The 26,311-nt window shown below is 35.2% G+C and overlaps 1 protein-coding gene across 2 annotated transcripts; it reads left to right on the top strand.

The window, feature by feature from the left end:
* The first annotated feature begins 1,220 nt into the window (after positions 1-1,220).
* On the top strand, positions 1,221-22,165 carry LOC105385713. 2 transcript variants are annotated; one of them, XM_048630647.1, is made up of 6 exons: positions 1,221-1,401; positions 10,946-11,106; positions 14,262-14,381; positions 15,466-15,545; positions 19,377-19,591; positions 21,619-22,165. In XM_048630647.1, exons 1-6 carry the CDS (start codon positions 1,333-1,335, stop codon positions 21,637-21,639), a joined length of 666 nt encoding a protein of 221 aa, XP_048486604.1. In that variant the 5' UTR covers positions 1,221-1,332; the 3' UTR covers positions 21,640-22,165. The 2 variants fall into 2 exon arrangements, with proteins under 2 accessions (XP_048486604.1, XP_048486603.1); XM_048630646.1 differs by lacking the exon at positions 14,262-14,381 and adding an exon at positions 13,704-13,823.
* The last annotated feature ends 4,146 nt before the right edge of the window (positions 22,166-26,311 follow it).

Below are 26,311 nucleotides of genomic sequence, written 5' to 3'. Positions count from 1 at the left end.
ACTTAGTATTTATCAAGACTACAAAATTATCGTATTTTTATTTTGCTAGATATTCTTAGACGCTAAATAATGTTCAGTGTTTACCAAGAAAATTAAAAGCTAGAGCAAACTTTTCCAGGAGTTATAAATAAAATGGAATTATACCTAGTTTTATATTGAACATTGTTGTATTTTATTATTATTTTATTACACACCGGTGTTGGAAACAATAGCTTTTGTCTGGATGTGCTAACTAGGTTTAGTATTATTATCGAGACAGTATTAATGGCACTTGTTTATGATTATGATACTTTCCAAAATTTTAGTGCTTATCCTTTGTTTTAATATACAACCCTAGAGGAATATAGTAACTATAAGGAGTAGGAAAAAGGAAAATAAGGAGTAATAAAGTAAGTAGGTATATTTTTTTATCTAAAGTCGAAATAGTGTTAAGTATCACCTAGTTCCAAAATTTTTGTGCTTATCCTTTGTTTTAATATACAACCCTAGAGGAAACTAGTAACTATAAGGAGTAGGAAAAAGGAAAATAAGGAGTAATAAAGTAAGTAGGTATATTTTTTTATCTAAAGTCGAAATAGTGTTAAGTATCACCTAGTTAACAATACAAGATTAAACTTAAAAAAATAATTACAGTCTGAAATTTAAGCTGAAAAGTTTTTATTCGAACTTTGCTAAGTTTTAATGATTTGGTTTCGCTAATTTAGAACTTTTGTCAAGTTTGCTGGCGTAAACTTATTTTCAGCAAAATGTTTAAATTTCCTCCAAAAAAAACGATAAGTACACGAACATTTATTTTTAAATTAATTTACGACTAAATTTAAATTTTTAGTTCAAATAAAATATATATATATATTTTTTTAATATTCAAAATACATTGGTTTTTACTTGTCGCTATTTCGAATGCTTACCTAATTAAGAAAATAACTTTCAGCAAAATTATGTCACGTTAAAATCGAGAGTGGCATTGTTGGGTAACATTATTATAAAATTATCTCAAAATGTCGTGCAGATATTCATCCTTACGTCAGATCAAATCATATTTTTTTTCAGCGCCAAACAAAAAACAAAAGTGGCCAGCACGCACATTAATGCTATGCAAAAAGTATTAATTTTAACGAAAGAGAATTATTTATTAGTCGAACGCATCCCTACTCGCATGCACTCATGCATCGAGATATAAAACTGTTTTCTCTGTCACACTCATGCATTTGCGTCATAGTCGCATTCAGAATCGCATCGATTCTTTTGTGAATCGATCAATTAGAAGAAAAATAAGGTGTTCGCCGGCTGTGCGATTTTAGTGAAGTGAAAAAGGGACATTCTAATTTCAAAATGAGAACCGTATTGTTGGTTTCGCTTTTCCTGTTTGGAGCTGCCTACAGCAGTGACCTCGAAAATGAAGTGAGTTTTGAAATAGATATATAGATACATAGAATATTCTTTATTTGCACACATACATGAAATAAACTTACATAACTTAAATACTAACACATATGTACAAAAATGGAGGCCTTATCGCTTGAAGCGATTTTTTCAAGACAACCTTAGGGTGGAAGGATATTTATGATCAAAGAGGGAAATGCTTAGAATAGAACAGAATAGAATGATACTGTATTGATTACTTGAAAGGCGACCTTATCGCTAAAAGCGATCTTTTACAGACGACCTTTGGGTGGACAAATACCAAAATAATAAATGAGGAAGTTGTACAAATATTGTAGTAAACAATCGGTTACCTACAGTTAGTTAGTGATTAGAGTATAATTGGCATACTTTGGTAATTTTTTATAAATTTGATCATCACTTCAACTTATTCTAATTGCTCTTGAACTCTACACATGCTGCATAAGAATATTTATGAATTTAATGATATGTGTTTTATATCATAATACTTATACAGTAACAGTTAATAACTATTTGGACACATCAAAAGTTACAACCTGTCAAAATCGTATGAAAGTAGCTTCCAGTCATCGGTAGATAGAGTTATTGAAACTGGAAGTTAGTATCTAAGGAATTTATCTTTAGTATTTAAAGTATTTCCTTACAACAGCCACTATTAAATCATAAAAAAATGTTTAAATAACATACATGCATACATACATACACGCTCACGCCTGTCTCCCAGAGGGGTAGGCAGTGATTACAGATTTCCACTGGGCACGATTCTGATACACCTCTTTCGCTTAAGCTGTTTAAATAATTGGTATGTTTACAAGGCCACCAACCAGTAATATAATGATAAATATACCGTTATTTTCTAGCACATAATTAGACGATACAGATTGCAGTAGTAACGCAAGGTTCAAATACTCCGTTGCACTCGTTACTATGGGGTTACTCTACACTGACGAAAAACGAACGAACGAGAGCTGTCGTGCAATCAGCATGTTTAATACAACGAGATAGAGTCGTGGCTCGCGCAGCAGCGCTCCGAAACTTAGTTTTCCGTCGTATAGAGTGACCCCCTGTGTCGATATAAATCTCAAAGACAGTTATCCGATAACTAAGAACAATATATGAACATCTCATAAGTAATCTCCTTCCGGTTTTATATATCACTTTTGTTACACCCTGTATCGAATAGAATACATATTTGTTGAATTATTGATTTAACCGAACATTATCACTTTTATACAGTGAATATTACTCATATGCGATTAGACGACCTTATCGCCAAAAGTAATATCTATTCTATTCTATTCTCTGTGGGGGTGTCAGTACCTGCACCTGGCTCTCTCGAATGGAACCTTTGTGCATATCCCCAAGGTCTAAACTGCCTTCCTAAGCTTGGACCATTGCCCACCACGCTGGTCCACTGCGGGTTGGTGGGTTCACATATCTAGATGTGCTAAATCTAGATATGCAGGTTTCCTCACGATGTTTTCCTTCACCGTAAGAGCGATGGTATACATTGTACTTAAATTCAGAAAAGAACTCATTGGTACATGTCAGCGCCGGGATTCGAACCCGCATCTCTGGCGTGAGAAGCGGGCGCTTACCCGACTGAGCTACCACCGCTCAAAAAAAAAAAAGTAATATCTTTCAGGCAACCTCTGGGTGGAGGAATGCCTTAAAGATTAGATCAGGAAGGTGGACAAAAACTCCAACTATAATGTCATGACCATAAATAGTGCGATTTTACAAAGTTTTTTGGACATGTTCAGTTATTTACTTACATTTATTCATAAACTTAACTATTTTAAAAATGAAATACTGATTGATAATAGAATAAACGAATTTGTTTTTAAATAAGTATAATACGGTTATGAATAATTAGTTAGGATCCACTTCTGTTTTCAGGACTTTACAGTTGTATTGTATATTCACATAGTTTCATGTCTAGATGCCATCGATCGTGGTTCTGGTGAATTTGTTTGTAATGAGGAAACTGATACAGTCCATTTCGTCTTAATTAATTAGTCGCAATGGTCATACTACGATAGTAAGCATTGAGCTTGCTTGTAAAATCCCAAATACATATTTTATATTGATTATGACAAGGCAACGTATACAGAACCAATGATTTTATACAATAACTTAACGTAACATCTTATTATTACCGCAGGGTGATAAAAATCCTTGATATTACAAAATATAGCACCTTGAAAAGTATTTTAAAAGACGTCGATAGATTTATTTTATTACCTGTCAATAAATTATAGAGCAATAATAAAATCGGACAGCTCTACGCTAACATTTTTTTTACAGTTACTTAGAAGATCAAAGGAACGGCTGAATAACCGTTAATTCCCAAAGAATGAGATGAAAAATTTCAAGTATCGAATTCTTACGGGAAATCTCGGCAGCCAATCAGGAAGCGTTACTGTTGAGCTACCATGGACTAGATAATAATAGATTTTTCTTACAAACATGAGCATAACTGTACGTATTCTCAATTATTCATTGGTTCAAATGATTATACGTCTTGAGAACTATTTTAACTGCTATTTATGATGTTAGCATACATAGTTTAGTGCTTAGCTGGTTGCAGTTCCGGATGTATTAATAGATTTTAGTGCCGCTTTAAAGCACATTGCGTATAATTGCAAATGTACATATTTAATTTTGTTTCAGGGGTGTTAAAAATAATACGAAAATATTTTTGAATCTTTTTATAAAGTGTACTTTCTGTATTTTTCTGCTTATAAATTAAATGTAGACTCACATATACAGAATGATACAAATAGGGTATATTAACACAAAAGGTTTTTCGTTATAAGATATTTTGAAAATTCTTGAAAAAAAAAGCTCAATAGAAACTTTGTTGGTTACGTGAATTTTTACTATGGAGCATATTTAATATCATTTATCTCGAATTTCCAAAACAAAATTGAATAAGAATGGTCCCCTTTCTGCTAAGGACTACTTTAATAACCCATAACCCTTTGAAACCTATAAAAGCACTAAGTATTAAAACTTGGAATACATTGTAAAGAACATTGTTTTATTCGAGTAAAAATCGTAAAAAGGATGCACTTCGAAAAATATAAAACTGTAATAAAAGAGTGTTTTAAAATCAATCAACAGTACATAAATAGGGATAGCAACTATTAACGTTTTACAGCTAGTACAAAATAGTTCTTAGATAAATTAGACATGTGTACAAACAACCATAAGTGCTTTAATCGCGTGAAGTTCGGTCTTTAACAATGTTTGCATTAAGAAGTGCACACAAGCTTTGTTGTTCCACTGTAGTTAGCAACTTGGATAGAACTTTGCACTCTATGACCACGTTTATAGTCTGTAAATACAAACGATTGTAGGTATATTGTTAATCTTAGCTTTCCCGATATTGGGCGCTGATATTTATATTTAATATGTATCTATCTATGTATTTGTGTAGATATATCAGCTGTCCGATACCCATAACACAGGCTCTGCCTAGCTTGGGGTCTGATGGCCGTGTATGAGATGTCCCCACATATTATTATTATTATTCGGACTTCACATACGGTCTGTATCTGAGATTAAAAAACAGATAATGAATGCTTTGAGAGTTTTCGTGTAAATGAACAGAGATGAAATTTAGTAAGTATACAGGGGGCTTTGTAAACAATAAAATAATTAAAAAAAAAAAACAAGCACTCACGCCTTGTACTAATGTACTCGCTTGCGGGGTAGGCAGAGGTGCATTGCTGCACCCACTTTTCATTTTACGGGCACATCCAAGACCCGAGAACAAATATCTGTGTTTAAACAAATATCTGCCCCAGCCGGGAATCGAACCCGGGACCATCGGCTAAGTAGTCAGGTCACTAATCACTACGCCATTCGGTCATCAATAAAATAATACAGCGAGTAAAATTACGTTTCTTTACGGAAGTTAGACTTAGTCAAATTAGATAACATACACTTTTACACTATGTATCTGTAGGTATATACTTAATTAAGTATTTTGAACTATGAGAACCCATTTCTCTGAAATTACGAGTCGGTTTTATACATACTGACGTATAAATCATTAATCATTCAGTCTTGAAGTAGACTGACAGTTTCAGGATTGAACCTAAATCAGAGCCTTCAATGAGAAATATCAGACCCTGTGTAATTAATGATAACGTTACAATGAAGGATGAATACCTGATATTTGCGCATGTTATTATTTTATTATAAATTAATTATTAGTGAATGCTAGTTCAGCCCCATGCAATAATACATTCACAGACACTGAAAAAGTTCCATTGATAAAATCAACAAATTACCTACTCATAAACAGAAAAAAACTCAGTTAATGACGCCTTCTGTAATATTTAAGTACATTTAACGGTGCATCAGAATATTACCAACTAAAAACGTGAATATTTTGTTTAAATATCCTATTAAAAGGTTTGAAAAATTGGGGCCCTTTGGAGTCTGCATTTCGTAAGTGAAACTGTTTCTTTGCACGAATGAACTTGACTGTAAGTAACTCACTTTAACATGACACTTTGAGCATTTATTTCAATATCAATCAATCTATTAACTTTCTATAGAATATAATTTGATAATCAATCATTTTTACGCCGTTAATTCCTTTTTCGATTTAAACGATAAATCCAAAATGATCTTAATCCTGAGAAATAGAGCACTCATAGCAATTTTCTCACGATCTGTCACTGCTTCTATAGAGTAGGTAAGTGTAAAGAAAATGTACGACACGCTTAACAGCTAAACAAAAAAAAACATCTGATCGTATAGAGTACATTGTCTTACTTCGAGATCTTACTGGATAAAACGGATATAAGATTTATGTTCTCATGATGTCGGTAACAAACCCTAGAGCTGCACTACCGTCTGTCACTGTTATTATATAATTAATAAACAAATAATAATAAAAAAAAAAACACGCACTCACGCCTTGTACTAATGTACTCCCTTGCGGGGTAGGCAGAGGTGCATTGCTGCACCCACTTTTCGCCAGAGTGTTATGTTAGTCCCAATGTAATAGGGGGCGGGCCTATTGCCATTTTACGGGCACATCCAAGACCCGAGAACAAATATCTGTGTTTAAACAAATATCTGCCCCAGCCGGGAATCGAACCCGGGACCATCGGCTCAGTAGTCAGGTCACTAACCACTACGCCATTCGGTCGTCACAATTAATTAGAGATAGTAAAAATAGTTGTCAGTCGCCTGCTCAGGGTGCGTTGGACGTATATTAGATACGTCACTCGGCGTCCTTTCGTGGATCTAGTGAAGTAATATTCCCTACAAATTGTGACATGACTGTGTAAATTATTATTAGGTAGGTATTTGCATTTTCTGTTTGAATATGCTCCGGTTATAAATATACTTACTTATATATAGTTTTAAGCCAATATTAAAGACAAGTTTTTTAAAATACATTTTTCAATTTTAAGGATGTTGTGTAAAAAAAATAGGTAGGTACATAATATTACTAGGTACTTAATATGCTTAACAATGTTACCATTTAAGTGAAGCTTACGACTTAAGCGTGATAATGCATTAATCGGCACATCTCTACTATCTCTCGTGTTGTGTTGTATACTTGTGTGGATTAAGTGACACACACGTCACATTGTACTACTGTAGTGAGTGACTTGTACGGTCAACAAAAGAGTTTAAATAATATTATATTGTGGGGAATTTTTACACACGGCCATCCGACCACTTACTAGGCAGAGTCTATAAGTTCAGGAGAGTGAAGGTTAAACGTACTGTTGGATGGATATCCTAACTAATATTATAAATGCGAAAGTAACTGTGTCTGTCTGTCTGTCTGTCTGTCTGTCTGTTACTCTTTCACGCCAAAACTACTGAACGGATTTGAATAAAATTTGGTATACATACGGTCTAGACCCTGGGAAAGAACATAGGCTACTTTTTATCCCGGAATTCCCACGGGAAAACTTTTTAAGGCGAAGCGAAGCGCGCGGGAACAGCTAGTATTTAATAAAATAAATATTATATAGGTTTTTGCTCACGTGATGGTTCAAGGTCCAAAGCTCGGCGTGGAGGGCCCTCCCGATGCTTGAGTAATCCGTTTTAATCTTGAGGTTCTCACACACAAAATCACATGTCCACTTATAATCGTATACACAAATATAAAGCCTAATAGCAGCTGGTAATATTTAACCGAAAATACAAATATTGCGAATATCGAGACCGCGCCGAAATACAAGAGCAGATAACCCGACGAGAGGCTGCCAACGACTGAGTAGACTGTCAAAAATAAAAGAACCTACCCACATACAAATATAAGAACCTACCCACATACAATTATTAAAGTGTTCGTCGGTACCGAACACGTACTCCTTTTTTATATCGATAAAATGGTCCTCAATACATTTTTAAAATGTCTGTAAGTGGTATTTACTTATTTTGCAGACTGTACCATAATACAAAAACTATCGTCCCACACACATACGAACAAATATGCCTCATAATTCGTTAAACCTATTATAACAAAACCATCTCTGTTATCTGGTAATTAAGGTTTACATTCTTTTGCTTTAATCTTCTTTCAATAGCCGAGATAATCCAGAAAAAAGGTAAATATAGGTTTCTGACCTTAACTTTGTTTATAAGTAGGTTTTTGACCTGATTTCTCAGTACTGTATTGTATTTATTGGTGTGGAAAGGTAATACTTTCTATAGTATAGAGATAGAGTCCATACTAAATGGGTTGTAATTGACATCTTAATAATCTATTTCCTTGTTTTTGTTTCTTGTGACAAAAATATCGGATTTCTATGGCCAATGAGACTTATCCTACATGGATGGTTTATTTATACTAACAATAGAGCTCGGCTAAGGGAATTTTAAAAATGCATAAATAATTATGTAATTTTCATACATAATGACAGTGCCATTTATATGAATCAGTCTTATTCAGTGATGAATTTCTTACAAAATAAATACAGACCGAATTTATCGCATTTTAGGATAAAATTATCATGTGCCTCATCAGATCAAAATCATAACTAGACATCGTTTCTGGGACATATAATCCTGGGGGGTCACTCTTTAAAACAACGAGAATCGAGGCGTTATCGGCACGCTTAATACAACGTCATGGAGTCGTGGATAGCACTGCATTTTTGCTTTTCCAAAGCTTTGGACCTGTCTGGCACCAAAGTTTCACACTATATCTCCAATTTCTAGTTAATTATCTAAATTTCCCTAATGAATAATTATGAATGTGGTCACAGACTAAAAACTGAGAAAACCTATTCAAAGCGCACAATGTACGTAGGCGATACTTGGGAACCACCAATTCTCAACCACTCGCCTTTCGATTCGTGTATAAGAATTCATAGCAAAATGGTCGCTATTTTTACTGCATTATGATTATGAGACTTTGAACTAGCCCGGTCACGCTTGTTGCTTGTAGCTCCTCGACTTTCATACTAATTGCTAGCTAGACGTGTGAGGCTATAATTGTAGGTCATCTCTGAAGAAAGTGATTCTAATTGGATCACTGGGTAAATGGATTTTCTTCGGTTTCAAACTGCAATGGGGACGTGGGGAAGTAGAGGTTTAGAAAATGTTGTCGTTGACAGATTTCCGTTGGAACTTAGGCCGTTTTCACACTGCCCCGCATTACAGAGGGTGTTGCGTGTATTGTATGTGTGAACGCATGTAGTGTAGATGCGTTTTCTGTGCGTGTTTTCTATACAAAATTCGGACACGCATTTACGCTATACAGGGTGTTGCAAAAAGGGTATACTAAGCAGAAAGGGGGGTTTTTTTCGTGAATTTTAAAAACTCGTGGAACAAAAGTTGTTCAGGATGACCCCCTGAGTCACCCCCTTTCGGCTTAGCATACCCTTTTTGCAACACCCTGTATACAGAGTAGCAAATAAACAGTTACGTCGGGAAATGTCTGCAATGAATGATCAGTAGTATTAAAAAGCTTAGATTCAGGTTGATGTGGTTTAAATTTATATAATCGGTATTTTTGGCACAATTAAAATTTTCCAAAAAAAAAAACAGTAACATAATTTATATTATTTATCTCGGAATTCTTATTAAAAACCTTTTGATGGAATAAAATGACTATTCAAGCAGTATTACTAGGTATTATAAGTTTTGATACTTTAAGTGGCCAAGCTCTATAAACTTGTCCAATAATGGATGGTTATAGCAAGAGCAAAAGTTGCAGATCCAAATATAAGCAAAGCACAACTTGCTAAGATGTTTACATTGTTGAAAGCTCTTGGCAATATTTATAGGTTTATTTACAAATACTAGATTATACGTCTCAGAAACTTTTGCTTCACGTGTTTTAGCTTGTGTTCTGTAGTATTTTCAACTTCATCAACAGTAACTGTCATTCATGTATGTAGGTATTATAAAACTGCTTTAAATATTTTAATATATCAAATAAAATTATAAATTTATTAATTAATAATCAGGAACTGATTGGCTACTATTGGTATTATTATAAGTACCATCTGTTATTTAATGGGAGATAAAGTATATTTAACTAAGAAAATATAATCTAACTTCACTAGTGTCCAGATACCGAAAGTTAGTTTTAAATATGTTTTCACTCTGAATAAAATGAAACTGAACTTTTCTTTTCAGTATGCAAATAGTTTTATGTCTTGAAAATGCGACAAAAATTTACAAAGTTTCTTCAATAATGGCTGGCTAGAATCTTTTATATTAAAATAAGAATTTAACAGAAAGGCTCTGAAAGAGTAACGCCCTCTAGCTTTTGTTTTCGTCAACAAAAAGGTTCTTTTTTAAACCTGCTGTCCAATATAGTACGTTTGCCGAATTTTAATTTCATGGCTTTGATCCGATATATTCTTAAAAACTTCAATGTCTGGCTACTATTATTAAATTCTGTAGTTTTTCTTACACACACACACTCACGCCTTGTACTCCCTTGCGAGGTAGGCAGAGGTGCATTGCTGCACCCACTTTTCGCCAGAGTGTTATGTTAGTCCTAATGTAATAGGGGGCGGGCCTATTGCCATTTTACGGGCATATCCAAGACCCGATAACAAATATCTGTGTTTAAACAAATATCTGCCCCAGCCGGGAATCGAACCGGGACCATCGGCTCAGTAGTCAGGGTCACTAACCACTACGCCATTCGGTCGTCATCGTCGTAGTTTTTCTTCTTAGAACTTATATCTGAAAGTAATGTACGAGTAATAAGTGTTTCTTTGTAAAAACAATGCTTTATTTTCAAATAGTCGGATGAAATTATTAAAACAAAACAAAAATAAAGATAACTTTTGAACTTTCCCATGAAATAATAAAAGCTTTAAACTCATTCATATCTCCAACATTTCAGATAGAACTGCGCTGCACCGCACCTCCTTTTATTTAAAATTGCAGATAGTACTAACTAGTCTTCCCTGTTAACCAGGCATCCAGAATATTCTAACCAATTCCCTTCCAAAAATTCCAGAACATCCCAACCAATCCCCACCCGTCTCCCTCCAGAAAATTCTAGAAACTTCTAACCCAACCCTTCTCTCCCCAGACAGTACCAACGGAAGAGTCCCTGAAGCGCGGGCTCAGCTCCAAGTGCGGGCTCCGAGAGCCTTCCTCCTGCATCGCTCTCGAGCTGGTCGGCTACGTGGACCGCGTGCTGAGGACCGCCACCATCCAGCTCAGTGATGACGTCATGATTGTGGACGAGAGGTAGGAAACTTTAGCATAGTGTGAAGTGAGAGATGGGAGAGTTGGCTATGTCTTGAGGCGATACTATGAGAGAACAATAGCGTCCTCAGGACTACCACTTTCCATACCAGTGATGACGTTATGACTGTGGACGAGAGTATAGCTTAGACTAAGGCAATAGAGTTGGTTATGCGTTGCGGTGATGCAAAAGTTGGCTACGTGGGCCGCGTCCTGAGGACTGCCACCATCCAGCTCAGTCATGACGTCATGATTGTGGACGAAAGATAGGAAACTGTAACTTATCCTAAGGTGGTGTGGCTGGTTTTTTAGGTCCTAGAGGTCAGAGTTTCGAGAACACAATAACGTTATGAGAACCACCACCATCCAACTCAGTGATCATCGGGACCCATCACGTCCCCACTGCTGGGGCACAAGTCTCTTGCTTGTCCTGAGAGAGTTGTCAGGAAAGTGGTCAACTCGAGTTACAGCAGTATTTTACTTTACTGAAATAAATGACTGAAAAATGATGTAGTATGCATATGAATGACACAATGAAAACGCTAACATTTTCGTTTGCATGATTTCAATTTATACATTTACATCGTATAGGTAATAAATATTGTGAATAAAGGAACCCAATACGATACACAGCAGCACATAACACACAGAGTAGAACATTATTCCGAGTTCGCACAGTAAAACGGCTTTAGTAGCACTTCAACGCTAGCGTTAAGAGTTTAATAAATGTGTTGAGACAAGACTGCATTTATATTGTCCCTATTTAGACGGGCTTCTCCACTGCAAATGTTCTTGACTAAGACAAAGTGTTAAGTAGTTGTTTCTTTTATAAATACGGTGTATTTTTATTTAACCATTTCTGAATTTTCTAACACAACACCCGAGTCCATATTTGTCTACACACGACCGAAAAAGAGGGGCTGCATAAATTATAGATTTATGTATAAGTATTTCAATGCGCCTGTTTTTATTTAAACGGTGATATAATAATATTACTCTGGAGTATATTATAATAGAAGTTAGAGAGAAAAAATAGATTTGACGATTTGTTTTTTCTATCCACCCACTCGTAATAGGGCGGTTACCCTAGAAATACCAACATCGTTGGGCCCGCTTATATTACTAAATAATACTCATTCGTATTATTCAAATCACGAACATCAAATAAAGTATATGAATTTGGGTAATGCTGATGATAATGTGGCAGACCCGAATTTAAAGAGACACATAATTCAAATTATTATTTATCACGGCTGTTATTTTAGCAAAAAAATTACATATTAGTTGCCATATTTGCCGTATTTAAGGTGTACTTGATTAGTAATTAGGTACCTACATCATAGATATTTCTTTCGTGCACCTTTAGAATTGCTTTTTAGATTTCGTGCCAGTGCTTCATTATTTTATAGTTTCGTAAAATTTCAACCAGGTTAGTTTGTGATAACCAGGTGATACTGAACCATTTTCTTTAAATTATTTCACTAACACAAAGTGACTTTCTTTAATAGTGTCCGAAGTTATAAAATGTAGCAAAAGACTAGTCGCTTAATAAAGATCCAGCCACCGTTAATAACATGAAAACCGTGAGCGCAGATGAAGCCGAAACCAAAATAAATGACGAACATAATGAATGCAATTTTCGTTCATAATAGAGTCATCAATTTGCACAATCAGTGGACGATGTGTGGGACCATGATGATGACGCAATACGGGACTTCTTTTGGGACATAATTTTCGCCATTTTACTGGTAAAACATCAATTAAAAAAAACTTGTTAAAAGGCTTTTGGGACTTATTAAAAAAAAAACTGGTAAAACTTCAAGTAAAAGACACACGTGTTAAAATATTAAAATGGTGGATGGGGTCACGTTATTTCACTGTAACAATTGTGTAGCTGTTACTATTTCTGCTTCCATATTCAAATATTTTCCAGTAAATCTTCTAATGAATTTCCCTTTTTTGGCGTAAAGTTCTCTTTTCTATTACGATTTATAAATAGAACCATTGTAGAACTAAAATTTCCCGCATGTTTTTGCATTATATTGAACAATGAAATTGAACAACGTCATTCAATAGAGCTTCCTTTTATACCATGGGTACCAGTTGATATTAAAATTTAACCCGAAGTCTAAAGGGGTAGGAAGAAATACCTAAGATTCCTCAAATACAAGTAAACTCTTCTAATATAGTTAATCAAGTTGGGTCTTATTTTTGTAAATCCGCATATTATATCGATGCATATCATGCATCTAAAATAGAATTTATTCGTTTGTTATGTTTTCATAAATATAACATTATTTTTCGACAATAAGGGTCTAAAACAATACCCATATTACCCATAGTTGTTAAATCACAATCTTTCATCGTTTGTCCATATTTGCACCGAAACTTTTGTAACACACTACCACCGAACCAAAATTAACAAAAAGAACTGAGAAAATGCATCGTTTTTAACCGACTTCGAAAAAGAAGGAGGTTTAAAATACGACTGAATGTACTATTCTTTTTAATGTCTGTATGTTCATACATTTTTAGATCGATTTTGATAATTCTTTTCTGCACAGCCACTTTATTAACCAATCACACTATATTACTTTCAGCAACGGCGTGGCGGCGCACACCCCGGTCAAGTCCGAAAGCCTGGCGCGCGCCGGCTCGTCTCTGGAGGACCAGGCGCAGCAGCTCATCACCGACAAGCTGTGGGCTTTCGCCACCACCAGGTTAGCTATGATTATTATCATCATCCATATCAGCAATGGCATCCAAGCTGGCGTAACTGAAGCGTCCATAGTCGAGCTGGCTTCAGTGATTGTAACTGATCACTGAGGTTAAGCAACACATGGCACGGTCAGCCATTTGATGGATGACCGATTTCAAGTGGTTCCTTTCTGGACGCTTCCGTGCTTCGGACGGCATGTTAAGCCGTCTGTCCCGGTTACTGCTTTGGCAGCAGTTCTTAAGCCTAATCAGAGGCCTTCGGGCAGCTTAATAACATCTGACAGTCAGGGTGCTTACTTACCCGGCGGTACTTACTTAACGGCGATACCGCTCGCGACCTATCACGTGAGTACAAATGTACAGCGAAGAGCAAGCAAGTCACCTCTGACTACCCCTTCGGGGATTACAGTCGTGAGCATATGACTGTATGTATGTATGAGCAACGGCGTCGCGGTGCACACCCCGGTGAAGTCGGAGAGCCTGGCGCGCGCCGGCTCGTCTCTGGAGGACCAGGCGCAGCAGCTCATCACCGACAAGCTGTGGTCCTTCGCCACCACCAGGTTAGCTATTATCTTACTTACTTACTCCGCTGGCGCAGCGACCTAAAATGAGTCTTGGCTTCCGATACAAGAACTCGCCATTTTCCCCCGTCCTGTGCTGTATCCTACCGCTAGCCTAAAGCTCACCTAGGTCGGCTAGCACCATATCACTCCATCGGTTTATTGTTATTATTGTCCATATCGATATCAAAAACCACTTAGCGCTAATGAGAAAGGGGCAACAGCGCTAGGACTAAACTGGCGAGATCTCGATCAACGAGCGTCAAACCTGATTAGAGGTAAGAGGATTGATAATGGTTATAATATCCATTTACTTGCGGTGGTAACTCACCCCGGTGAAGTCCGGGCTAGGCTTATCTCGGGAGGACCAGGCGCAGCAGCTCATCACCGACAAGCTGTGGGCTTTCGCCATCACCAGGTCAGCTATTATTATGTACATCCATAGCGAAAATTGGCATAGGATCGGTCAGAGTGCAAGTCTACTCTTCGGGCCCTATATGTCTTTGATTAGGGATCCCATGACTGGGTTTCTGGGGGATGCTTTTGCTTGATGAAATTTGATTTTTTATAGCTTTGCTCCGTTAAATACTTACTTTTATTGACCTAACACCTACCGGTAAGAGAAGTTTCAAAAACTTTGTATTTTGTAAAGCAAGCGTAGCGTGTCGGTGACAAAACTGATAACACCAGAGATTGTCTTGATTTTGTCATCGTTTTAAAAGGATAAGTGCCAATTTATCCATTCTCGGTTAGGTTAGGGAGCTTAACCAGGGAGTAGCGGTTAACTTTTGACACATCTGTCATGAATTTTATATGGAGATGACGTTTAATTTATAAATCAATCCCTGTCCGTTAGATAACCGACATTGGAGAAATTGGCACTAAGCTAGTCAGATTAGTGTCCAATAGCTCAACAGACGTATAAGAGGTGTGTAGTAAGCCGAAATTAAAAATTTAGCTCTCCTAATACATTGATGATATGAATGAAAAATTAATTGTCATGATACATACTGATGATTATACCATTGATGATGATGATACCGATGATGATGATGATAATACCAATGATGATGATGGTTTCCAGGTCTCTCCGGTACCGCATGATGGACAACGCTGATCTCGTGATCTCCGGAGCGCAGGAGGCTGACGGCAGTCTTGGCGTTGGTAAGTTTTAAATACGACGTTATGGCTTTAACCACCCTGAAAAAAATTGGGTGTTGTGAGGTCCAACTGCATTTGTCTGTTGGTTAGAGAACTGTAATAAATGGATCGAATTTTGTCATTCAAAAACCTTGGCACAATAATAAATAAAAGAGTTAAATAAACTATGAAACCACTGATCATCTACCATCGTTTTAACATCTCTAACAAAGAAAAATGCCGACACCAAATGGCCGCCAAAAACATTGTATTGAAAATTTGATTTGACAACTGTTAGATGGATGAGATAATGATGTTTTTGCATACGTATCTCCTGTTTATAATATTTATGTGTGTGTTATCTATCTATTTTTCTATTTACAAATTAGTTGAATAAATTTACTTCCGGAAATCTCATCTCGTAATAAATCACTCAATTCCGGGTTCTTTTGTCAACGCACACAAATATTGTGTAAGTACATATTATATGCTCAAGAGCGAATCCAATTACTATTCAATTTATCCCGATTCTTGTGATACAATCCAAAACATATGATTAGGGGCGGCTATACAACACGGTCAGAAATCACTGTTGGGTGCCGTAAGTAAATAAAGATATTTATCTCGACTACTGTGCCACCAGATTGTAGGGTCGTGTCCATACAATTACGAATATGTGTGTATAGGTACTTGTCAGTACGGCTTGTCAAAACATCAACTTAAGGTGAAGTGTTAATTAGCCGCCGCGCCGGCAATGAAAAAAATATATAACTTTCGTTTAAAATAGTTTTAGTTACGCCCTCTTCATGTTAATTCCGATTTTATTATTATCGAAATTTCCGAACCTACTTCCGATACTCAGTACTTTCCTAGAATATTATTCAGTACCTAAAATTTATATTTGTGCAATAAAGGATTAAATAAATAAATAAATAAATAAATAAAATAGAATATTATGTAGAGCTTAAATAATCAAACCAAACCGTTGGTAATCAATTACGGAACCCAACGAAGATTGCTGTTGTATTGCGTAAACCCAAGATCATTAATATAATGTCCTTCCTGTCCAAAATCTGTATCATACGAGTACTTCCTGTTATGTTCCTGTTGGAAATAGTTATAGGTAAGTATTTAATACTTATAGAAAGATAGATACAATGATAATTTTATGAGTTCCTCCGTAGATATAATTTACATGTTGTTATTAGGTACCTACCAGTGCGATTACACTTTTGTGCTATGTCAAGTCAAACTAACCAACTGTCAATCTTTAAATAATGATAGGAAGTTTGTTAGTTTGACAAGGTACAAAAGTGCTACAAGGTACCTACAAAGCTGCCAACTTCAGAACTTTTTAAATTGTAAATTGAAAAGAGGGTAATCAATGTACAATGTGCCTACCCCGCAAGGCAGTTAAGTGGTAAAAGGTATGTGTGTGTGTATTTATGAATACCACCCTACACTCAATGTATGCTCAATTATTATTACTCTTTCACAAATAATTGTTTCTTTAAATCAGCAATTGAAACCGTTCAGCAGACATTATTATTGAGTTTGTTTTGTCATCCGATATTACGAGTATATATCGTGATACGTCCTCAAGGCAAAACATATAATTATGTTGTTACAAAGAATAATATATTTTATGTCTGTTCCGTTTCAAATAAAATACGGAAACATTTCTCATTTCTATGTAATTCCTGTGTATTGCAATACTTATAGTATTTTCCTTTACCTTTAACAAATACAAAGAACTACAAGAGGATATTAGTTTTGTTGTAATAAAAACCGGGGTAGTTATTTGTTTAAATACAGAATAATAATATTTTTCCTGGGGTCTTAGATGTTTGCAACTGCACCTAGGCATAGATTGGATATTAGTTAGGTACTAACTTAAGTTCTCATTTTTCATCTTGGAAACAATATGGTACCTATTTACTTACATATTCGTAAACGACAAAAGAAATTCGCAGTCTCCCTGACTAAAATGTATACAAAATCTTAATTCGCATCTGGGATATTCCCACGAAAAATGTGCGTATTTCCTTCCCTTTGCTAAGGCCCTTATCATAAATGTATGAAGTGGTTTAAGAGAGGTCTAAACGCTCTACCTAGATTGTATTCTCCGAGGACCACTTTCAAAATTTCAGCCTGAAAAGAATACTTACTCTTTACCTTTTTTCCTTAAAAGTGCCAAGTTTGGGGACAATGGACAACATTTCATTTTTTTACCCTTTATTTTTATTAGTTATTCGGAAAGTTTATAGAAAATTAGTGGACCCGTATTTTTTTATTTTGTATATACATTAATTTTTGCATGTTATTTTTAACTTTAAAGTTAATTATTTTAAAACCGGAAGTGACGTCACATATTAGGCTCAATTTTTATTTTTGTCTATTGCCTGAGTCTCGAAAAAAAACATAAATGACACTGACAAGTGACATTTAAACTTTGTTTACATGCCAACCAACAAATGGGTCATTTTCAAATGACCTTGATATTTCTGATGATGGAAAGTAGGTACTTATCACGTAAAAAAATAAGCAGAAGCATTTTTTCAGCTGTGTAGGCGGTGGCATGCTCTGGGACATATTATATAAAGGTCATCTCTTAATAATAAATAAAAAAAATAGTCAGAAAGTGTCAGAACAGAATTAATGAAAATGACCCAAATAAACAACAACGTCACGATAAAACGTCAACGTCAATCAAAAATGAAAGTGACAGTTACTTTGTTTTTAAATCTATAGGCTTTGATCATCAAAATGCATCGCACCTGATGCATGACGTCATCAGCACTTTTTTACTATTTTATGATTTTCTCGAAAATGATACATCCAAAAAATACAAAAACATTTTTTTTGTGGCCTTTAGAACTAAATCTCGAAATAGTTTTCGTTTTATAGCAGCTTTAGTTTTTTGAAATGTTGTCCATTATTGCCGAAGAAGTGGTTTTTTGAAAAAGGATGCTTAATCACATAAGGTTTTTAAAAAATGACTATACCTAATACGAGTTTATCAGACTACATTTTATTGATGAATAAAGTCAAAATTAAAAGTTTGTAAGGAATACATCCACAAAACCAACAACCAATAAATAATTTATTGACTTTTTCGCTTTACTCATGCTTCCAGTAATACGACACGATGTTACTTTGCTAGTCGGTCGATTTGGATAAAAAAATAAGAAGTTTGGAATTTCCTGGGACTTCATTGTTCTGAACTTAATTTATTATTTATTAGATTTCCGGCAAACGTGTTCTCATTTTTGTGTTGTTTTAATATTTCTTTCCTGTTGAAAATGTAATGAGGAGTGATATCACTAAGTTTTATCTTTAACAACTAAAAGTGCTACAAATTGTACTTGAATAAATTGAAAGATATTATCATGCCGAAGATTCTAGGTTTGATCCCGGGCTGGGGCAGTTATTTGTTTAAAGACAGATATTTATGTTGGGATCTTTATGTTAAAGTATGTATACCTACTTATAAAGTGTGTTGTCTATGTTTCTGTAGACATAGGTATCAGCCGTACGGTACCCATATACAGCTCTGCTAGGGCTGGAACGGCCGTGTGTGAGATGTCCGCACTTATTATTATTATACTCTTTTTTTATTTATTTTTTATTTGTTTTGTTGTTTTTTTTTTCTTCATCTTTTTACTATTACTATTATCTATTATTATACTGACAATAAGATAAATAAGATAAGATAAATATTCTTAATTTGTACACAAAAAAAATCACAACATTACAAAAACTTAATCCAACACATATGTACAAATGGCGGTCTTGTCGCTTAAAGCGATTTCTTCCAGACAACCTAATCAACAAAAACTCTCTTTCTCTCTCCAGGTCTCTCCCTCAAGGCTCCTAAGGCTGTAGCTGAAGGCAGAAGCCGCAACAAGAACATGGGACCAATCCTTGCCATGGCAGCCATGAAGTTTGGTCTCCTGGGGGCATTGACCTTCAAGGGTCTCACCCTCCTGGTCGGAAAAGCCCTGCTCATCTCTAAGATCGCCCTTCTCCTGGCCACCATCATCGGATTAAAGAAACTGTTCTCGCACCAGGTATAGTTTTTTCATAGACATAATAAGATAATCAGAATTTCAAAATTCGCGAAAAAAAAACATTCTCCATAGTAAAAAAGTCACGTGATCAACAAAGTTTCTATGGAAAATGTATTTTTTTTTTCGCTAATTTTGAAATTCTGACTTCGGTTTCGTGCTTAGATATGTCATGCTGCACATGTAGGTTTCGGCTTAGTATACCCTTTTTGCAACATCCTGTATATTTAAGTCTATGGTTTTGTGATTGGTCGGTGCTTAGAAGGTTACTTTAGCTTGCCAAAAACGAAGGTTTTCATACAATCGGTGCGTTGATGCACCGAGAAAGTTCGTATTTCGTAAGCTAGCGCGTCCTCTTTTGGTTTTGGGGTGAAGGTTGGTTTTGTGGTTGGATTTTTGGTTTTGGTTTTTATTACTTGTGGAATTGCTACTATTGCTTGTAAAAATACCTAATCAGGTTATAATCATGCATGTTTTAATCCTATTGTTAAAACATGCATGCATACCTATTTTAAAAGATTTTCTTTTATAAGCAAAAAAGTACATAAAATTTAACATTGTGTTATCTTTTACTCACCGAATAGTTAGTTAAACACCGACAAAAGTTTCTATGCACAGAATGTTTCAGACTGCTTAGATTAAAGTTACCATTTGGGTGCAAAGTGAATTGCAATTCTAGAGCTACCCTGCACTCGATGTGTCAGTTAGATAGAACTTTGCCGCCAATTCTAGAGCAATAAAAAAACAAATGAAGATCCAAAATGTCTGCACCGGGTTTTAATAATGTCTGAGTGTCGACTTCCAAGCTTGGTAGCAAGGCTATTTAGACCTTTAGGTCATATGCACAAAGGTTGCATTCGAGTGAGCTAGGTGTAGGCATTAAGAATCCTAGAGTAGAATAGAATGGAATAAATAAATTCGGTAAATATGGGAATAAAGGCCCAGATTAAAGATTTTTGGTCCTTTAAAATCAATATAGATTTGTTTGCACAGTATTGTATGTCTATATTACCTAATTGTTAACCACTTAAATATAAGTACTTCTTCAAATTAATTAAAATCAACTAAATTATTATATCAGAATAGTGGTTTTATATTTAAGTTCAATCAATTTTTGGAGTTCTCTTTGAAAGAATCTTAATGTTGTTAATTATATTAATTTGAATAAGGTATAATAGGATTTCAAAGTCTCCTACCAAATAAATTCATTTCAATGGTTCCATATCACTTGTAGACATCTCTTTGCTTATAGAATGAATTAATAGTTTGATCACAATCCAGATAATTCTTGCTTTCGCTTTAGCGTTTAGCGTTTGATGGGCTCCAGAACAAAATTTACACAAAATAATTGTAATCTGATTTTCCATTGAACAGTTTTAATTTATATTAAAGATACTAGTATAGATTTATTGAACTGAAAGTAGTTAATTTCTATTCTATTTTATTCTCTGTGGGGGTAACAGTACCTGCACCTGGCTCTCTCGAATGGAACCTTTGTGCATATCCCCAAGGTCTAAACTGCCATCCTAAGCTTGGACCATTTTCCCACCACGCTGGTCCACTGCGGGTTGGTGGGTTCACATATCTAGATGTGCTAAATCTAGATATGCAGGTTTCGTCACGATGTTTTCCTTCAGCGTAAGAGCGATGGTATACATTGTACTTAAATTCAGAAAAGAACTCATTGGTACATGTCAGCGCCGGGATTCGAACCCGCATCTCTGGCGTGAGAAGCGGATTAGCGCTTACCCGATTAAGCTACCACCGCTCTAATTAATTTATAATTTTATAATTGCACTCTTTTAAAAATATGGATTTAAAAGTATTTAAAAAAAATAAGCACAAATCACTTTAGGTAATTAGGCACCTCGTTTACCTTAGATGTGTGTACACTATAAGGTTTAGATTTACTTATTAAAATTAGACACACATAATGAAATTCACCTAAAATGCATGAGCATGTACTTTTTATCGATTGACTATTTATTTTATTTTGTATTTATTTACTAACATAACACAACTAATTTCAGACCATTATCAAAAAGGACTAATTGTCTAGCTCTGGACGCTGAACTGAAGAAACGCAGCCGACCACGATTCAACAACTAACAAAACTGAAATCTCTGTCAGAGTTTTAAACCACTTTTCTTTTCACAAAAACGATAATCATTTCCACGAATTAACAAATGAAAATCGATTTTGTTCCAAGGAGTCTTTTTTGAAATTCGAACGCGAGGCGGTTCTAAATGACAATCCAATGGACAGTTTTTGGATATGCTGTGTTTGGAGAAAAGTGGAGTAAATACTCTTTGGCTGGAAACATTTAAAAATAAATTTAAACAGCGGATACAGAACGAAAAAAACGCTGTGCGAATAACAAGGACTGATTAACGAGAAAAAAATATTAAACTTTTCCAGTCAACCTTTTAGAGTTAACAATGTGTAAATAAAGCTAATTTATGTATTTATTCTAGATTTTACTAATACAACTAATTTCGCATTTATAATTACGACATAACTGAAATGTGTGTATTAACAATGGTTATTTATTATGAAATTAAAGGGATGATATGCTAATGTGTTGCTTTATTTATTAATGCCCTTATATAATATATTATGCTTTATCTAACTATTCAATACCTTAATTGTTCTTATCTTGATAGACATAATACAAAGATCTGCAAAAGTAAGTGTGCAAGGCAGGGATTTATTATATTATTAAAAAGTTCAATATTCGTCAGCTTTTATAAAAAAGTAATAATAAGTAAACTCAACATTATTTAGTTTAGTCCAAGTGTAAATAGATTTAAAAAATGCAATAACTTATTTTAGCATACCAGTAAATAATATGATACTATTAAATAGATGACCAGTGACCACATAATGACTAGAGTGCAGTACCTACGACAAGATAACAAAAATATATGAAAGCCTTTTAGCACTCGCATTTGTCTAACAAGCATAATGGGGCGACACTGCAGCATCATTACGTATTTTAAACACACATTTTCTAGAACTTGCTGAAAATTTAGTTTAAAAGCATAAGTAGGTAGGTACTTTTTTGTCAAAATATTTTTAGTTGTCAGCATCTTACATTTAAATTATTTACTCCAGCCCGTATTTCGAACACATTCTCTACAAAGTTTGGCAGAACACAACATGTAAATTGTTCACCAAACGTGTAAAATTTTAAACGTCTCAAAATATAAATTCAGAAATCATCAATTGATTGCTTGTTGGTCTTTGAATTACAGATTAGATTTAGACAAGGTACAAAAGTGTACTGTTACTAACAAATAGTAAGCCTAGTACAGCCTTGTTTAGCACAAACTTAAAGAAAATGATTTTTTTCTTCTATCATCAACATACAACTGACAAAAGTTCATGATAGAATTCGCTAGAGGCGCCACTTCTTGAAGGCACAATTTGAAAAATGCGCAATTGTGCATACTAGACTTTCATCGCATCAAATATTTCGGTATCGGAATTGAGACCTCAAGTTGCTAACAAAGAACCCCTTTTGATCTATACTTCCAGGCGGTCGAATGGCGTAGTGGTTAGTGGCCCTGACTGCTATGCCGAAGGTCCCGGGTGCGATTCCCGGCTGGGGCAGATATTTGTTTAAACACAGATCTTTGTGCTCGGGTCTTGGGTGTTGATATTTATATTTAATATGTATCTATTTATGCATTTGTGTAGATATATCAGCTGTCTGATACCCATAACACAGGCTCTGCCTAGCTTGGGTTCGGATGGCCGTGTGTGAGATGTCCCAACATATTTATTTATATTTACAGGCATTCTGTATATTTATTATACCGATCATAACCCATAATAATAATAAACGAAACGTTTAAAAGCTAATAGCAAAGTATCACTTGGGCACTTTGGCTCCTTTCCAAGATTCAGGAGGCTTAGTGTCATTTGGCGAAGACATCGGGGCTCTACATAAGTAATACTTACTACTTATACTTGTATCTATTGCTATCGTGCTGAGATTTTTAAACTAACATTACCTTCTACATCGAGAGCGGTGGTGGTAAGCGCCGCTTCTCACGCCAGAGAAGCGGGTTCGAATTCCAGCCCTGACACGAATCAATGTGTTCTTTGGAATTTAAGTACAAAGTAGGTATACAATCGTTCTAACGTGAGGAAACCTGCTTATCTTGATTTAGCAGCTCTAGATGTATGAACCCACCAACCCGCAGTGGACCAGCGTGATGGGAAATGGTCAAAGTCAAAGTCAAAGGCATTTATTTGCTGAATATAGGTTACATAGGTGATAATAATTATATTAAAGGTTGCTTAGCTATACTCTACCCGAAAGGGTTTGCAAAATTTAAAATATTAACAATATAATTTTTATACAATTCATGAAATTAGGCTTAAGTAGTAAAAAAATATCAATGCTATCTTACAACTCACACTGGGTACATATTTAACATTAATTTATAAGGAACCCTAGGCACAGCCACAAGGAAGGAAACTAAAGTTTGTCTTGGAGAAATTCACTAAGGCTATAATAGGCTTTTCCAATGAGAAGTTGTGACAGCCTTTTTTTAAACAAATGAACAACTTCTATTTCCCTAATACTATTCGGCAGATGGTTATATACTATGGGCGCCATTCCAAATATGCTTTTATTATATAAAGCTGTTGAGCGACTCGCAGCACTGATCTTATTTTTATATCTTGCACTGTTAAATTGGCCAAATAAATCATTGTTCGTTTTTACAAATAGCGCTGTCTCTAAAATATATAATGACGGCAATGTGAATAATTTTAGTTTTATAAAATGGGGTTTGCAGGTATCTGTAGATTTCAGTTTACAAATTGATCTGATGCACCTTTTCTGAGCCTTGAAGGCATTTGTCTTATCCGTAGAGTTACCCCAGAAAATGAGACCATACCTCAGAGCAGACACAACATATGCATGATATGCAGCTAAGACTGCTTTTTGACCGACAACTTTGGAAAGCATGTGTAAAGCATAAGAAAATGACTTCAATTTAGAACAGACCTTTTCTATGTGGATTTTCCATGTCAAATGAGAATCTATATATAGACCTAAAAATTTTGGATCAATTTTGGTCCAAAGTTAGGATGGGAGTTTAGACCTTGGGAATGGGCACAAAGGTTCCATTCAACAGAGCGAGGTACACACACCCCCACAGAGGATAGAATATAATACCTACGTTCTACATCACCTTGAATCCTGATGTTTCTGCTAATTTATAAGAAAGAATAAAAAAAACAAATAAACACTCACGCTTTGTACTAATGTACTCCCTTGCGGGGTAGGCAGAGGTGCATTGCTGCACCCACTTTTCGCCAGTGTTATGTTAGTCCCAATGTAATAGGGGGCGGGCCTATTGCCATTTTACGGGCACATCCAAGACCCGAGAAAAAAATATCTGTGTTTAAACAAATATCTGCCCCAGCCGGGAATCGAACCCGGGACCTTCGGCTCAGTAGTCAGGGTCACTAACCACTACGCCATTCGTCGTCATTCGTTCATAAGAAAGCTGGGATATGAACCCACGGCTCTTGAATGAGAGGACGAGCTCGTTACGCCACCGCTGCTTAATTCCTATTTTATCTAGTTACTAGAATACCTTTGTACAAAGTCCGTGGGTTTCTAAGTACGGGTAAATTAAGAACGTTTGAGGCGTTATAAAGTTTTGTATCTTTGAGAGTTTGAGGTGTGTGGGGGTGCACTAAGTACCTACTTACTGCCTACTGATTACAACGTACTTGTTAAATAAAAAAATAATATTATCTAAAATATAAATTAAGACCACATAGTTGCCTAATAAGAGTGATATTTTTATTTATATTTCGCATTGAATTCGCGTGTATCCTACCTTAAACTCAAGTTCTAATGTCTTCCTTTTTACCCTCGTTATACTGTCATTTATTTTGACACCTGAAAACGTCAAGTTAAGGGGAAGTTGAGTAAGTATGGTATGCAGTGCTGTGATTGGTGGAATTTTCGTTAAATTGAATAGTATTTAGTTCACGTTTAATAATTGACAATACAAGTTATGCTGAAATTAAACTGTTCAAGGTACATAATATTTATTATAATGAGGACATAGAGGCAGCAGAAAAAGTACTTCAAACTCGTGATAATTCCAATCCCATGTTAAGGAAATTCATGGAAATAGTTATAACATTCATTTCATTCAAACATTATTAAACTACCTGAATAAGCGGAAATTAAAAACGTTATGTTAATACGAAATAATTAGAATACTAACGTTTTCCAGTATTTTAACATCTCTGGGTACGCGTGAGTAAGCACTCTACAGGGTGTTTCAAAAAGGGTACAGAAGGCCGAAAGGGGGTTAGACAGGGAATCATTAGTTAGTATAGTTCAGAAACTGGCAGATGGTTGGGTATTTAATTAAAGAAATTACCAAACAGTACCAAAACACTTCACATATATTATACATACACATTATTTATTGTGTTACACATTATATAAAGTATTTAGCTGTTATAATTATAATATTTATTTTATTAGGTATATTATATATTATTATATTTAGAACTTAATGAATTCTGATGATGACAGTAGTAGTAGTGAATTCCAGTTTGATTCTTGTTCCTCATCCGATGATAGCTTCCAAAGTATCCCCACAGTATCAGACACCCTAAAATCTACATTTACAGATTTTAGGAATAACTTTAATGTAGTGCACATAAACGCCCAGAGCATTC

Source organism: Plutella xylostella, chromosome 26 (assembly GCF_932276165.1).
Source record: "Plutella xylostella chromosome 26, ilPluXylo3.1, whole genome shotgun sequence".
NCBI lineage: Eukaryota > Metazoa > Arthropoda > Insecta > Lepidoptera > Plutellidae > Plutella > Plutella xylostella.
This window is presented reverse-complemented; position numbering and strand designations above follow the sequence as displayed.

What these genes read in the sequence shown, in the direction of transcription:
- LOC105385713 (XM_048630647.1), top strand. Translation starts at nt 1,333, where the DNA reads ATGAGAACCGTATTGTTGGTTTCGCTTTTCCTGTTTGGAGCTGCCTAC. An exon ending in TGGTCCTTCGCCACCACCAG is followed by an intron (nt 14,382 to 15,465) that starts GTTAGCTATTAT and finishes GATGGTTTCCAG; the next exon opens with GTCTCTCCGGTACCGCATGA. An exon ending in AGAAACTGTTCTCGCACCAG is followed by an intron (nt 19,592 to 21,618) that starts GTATAGTTTTTT and finishes AACTAATTTCAG; the next exon opens with ACCATTATCAAAAAGGACTA.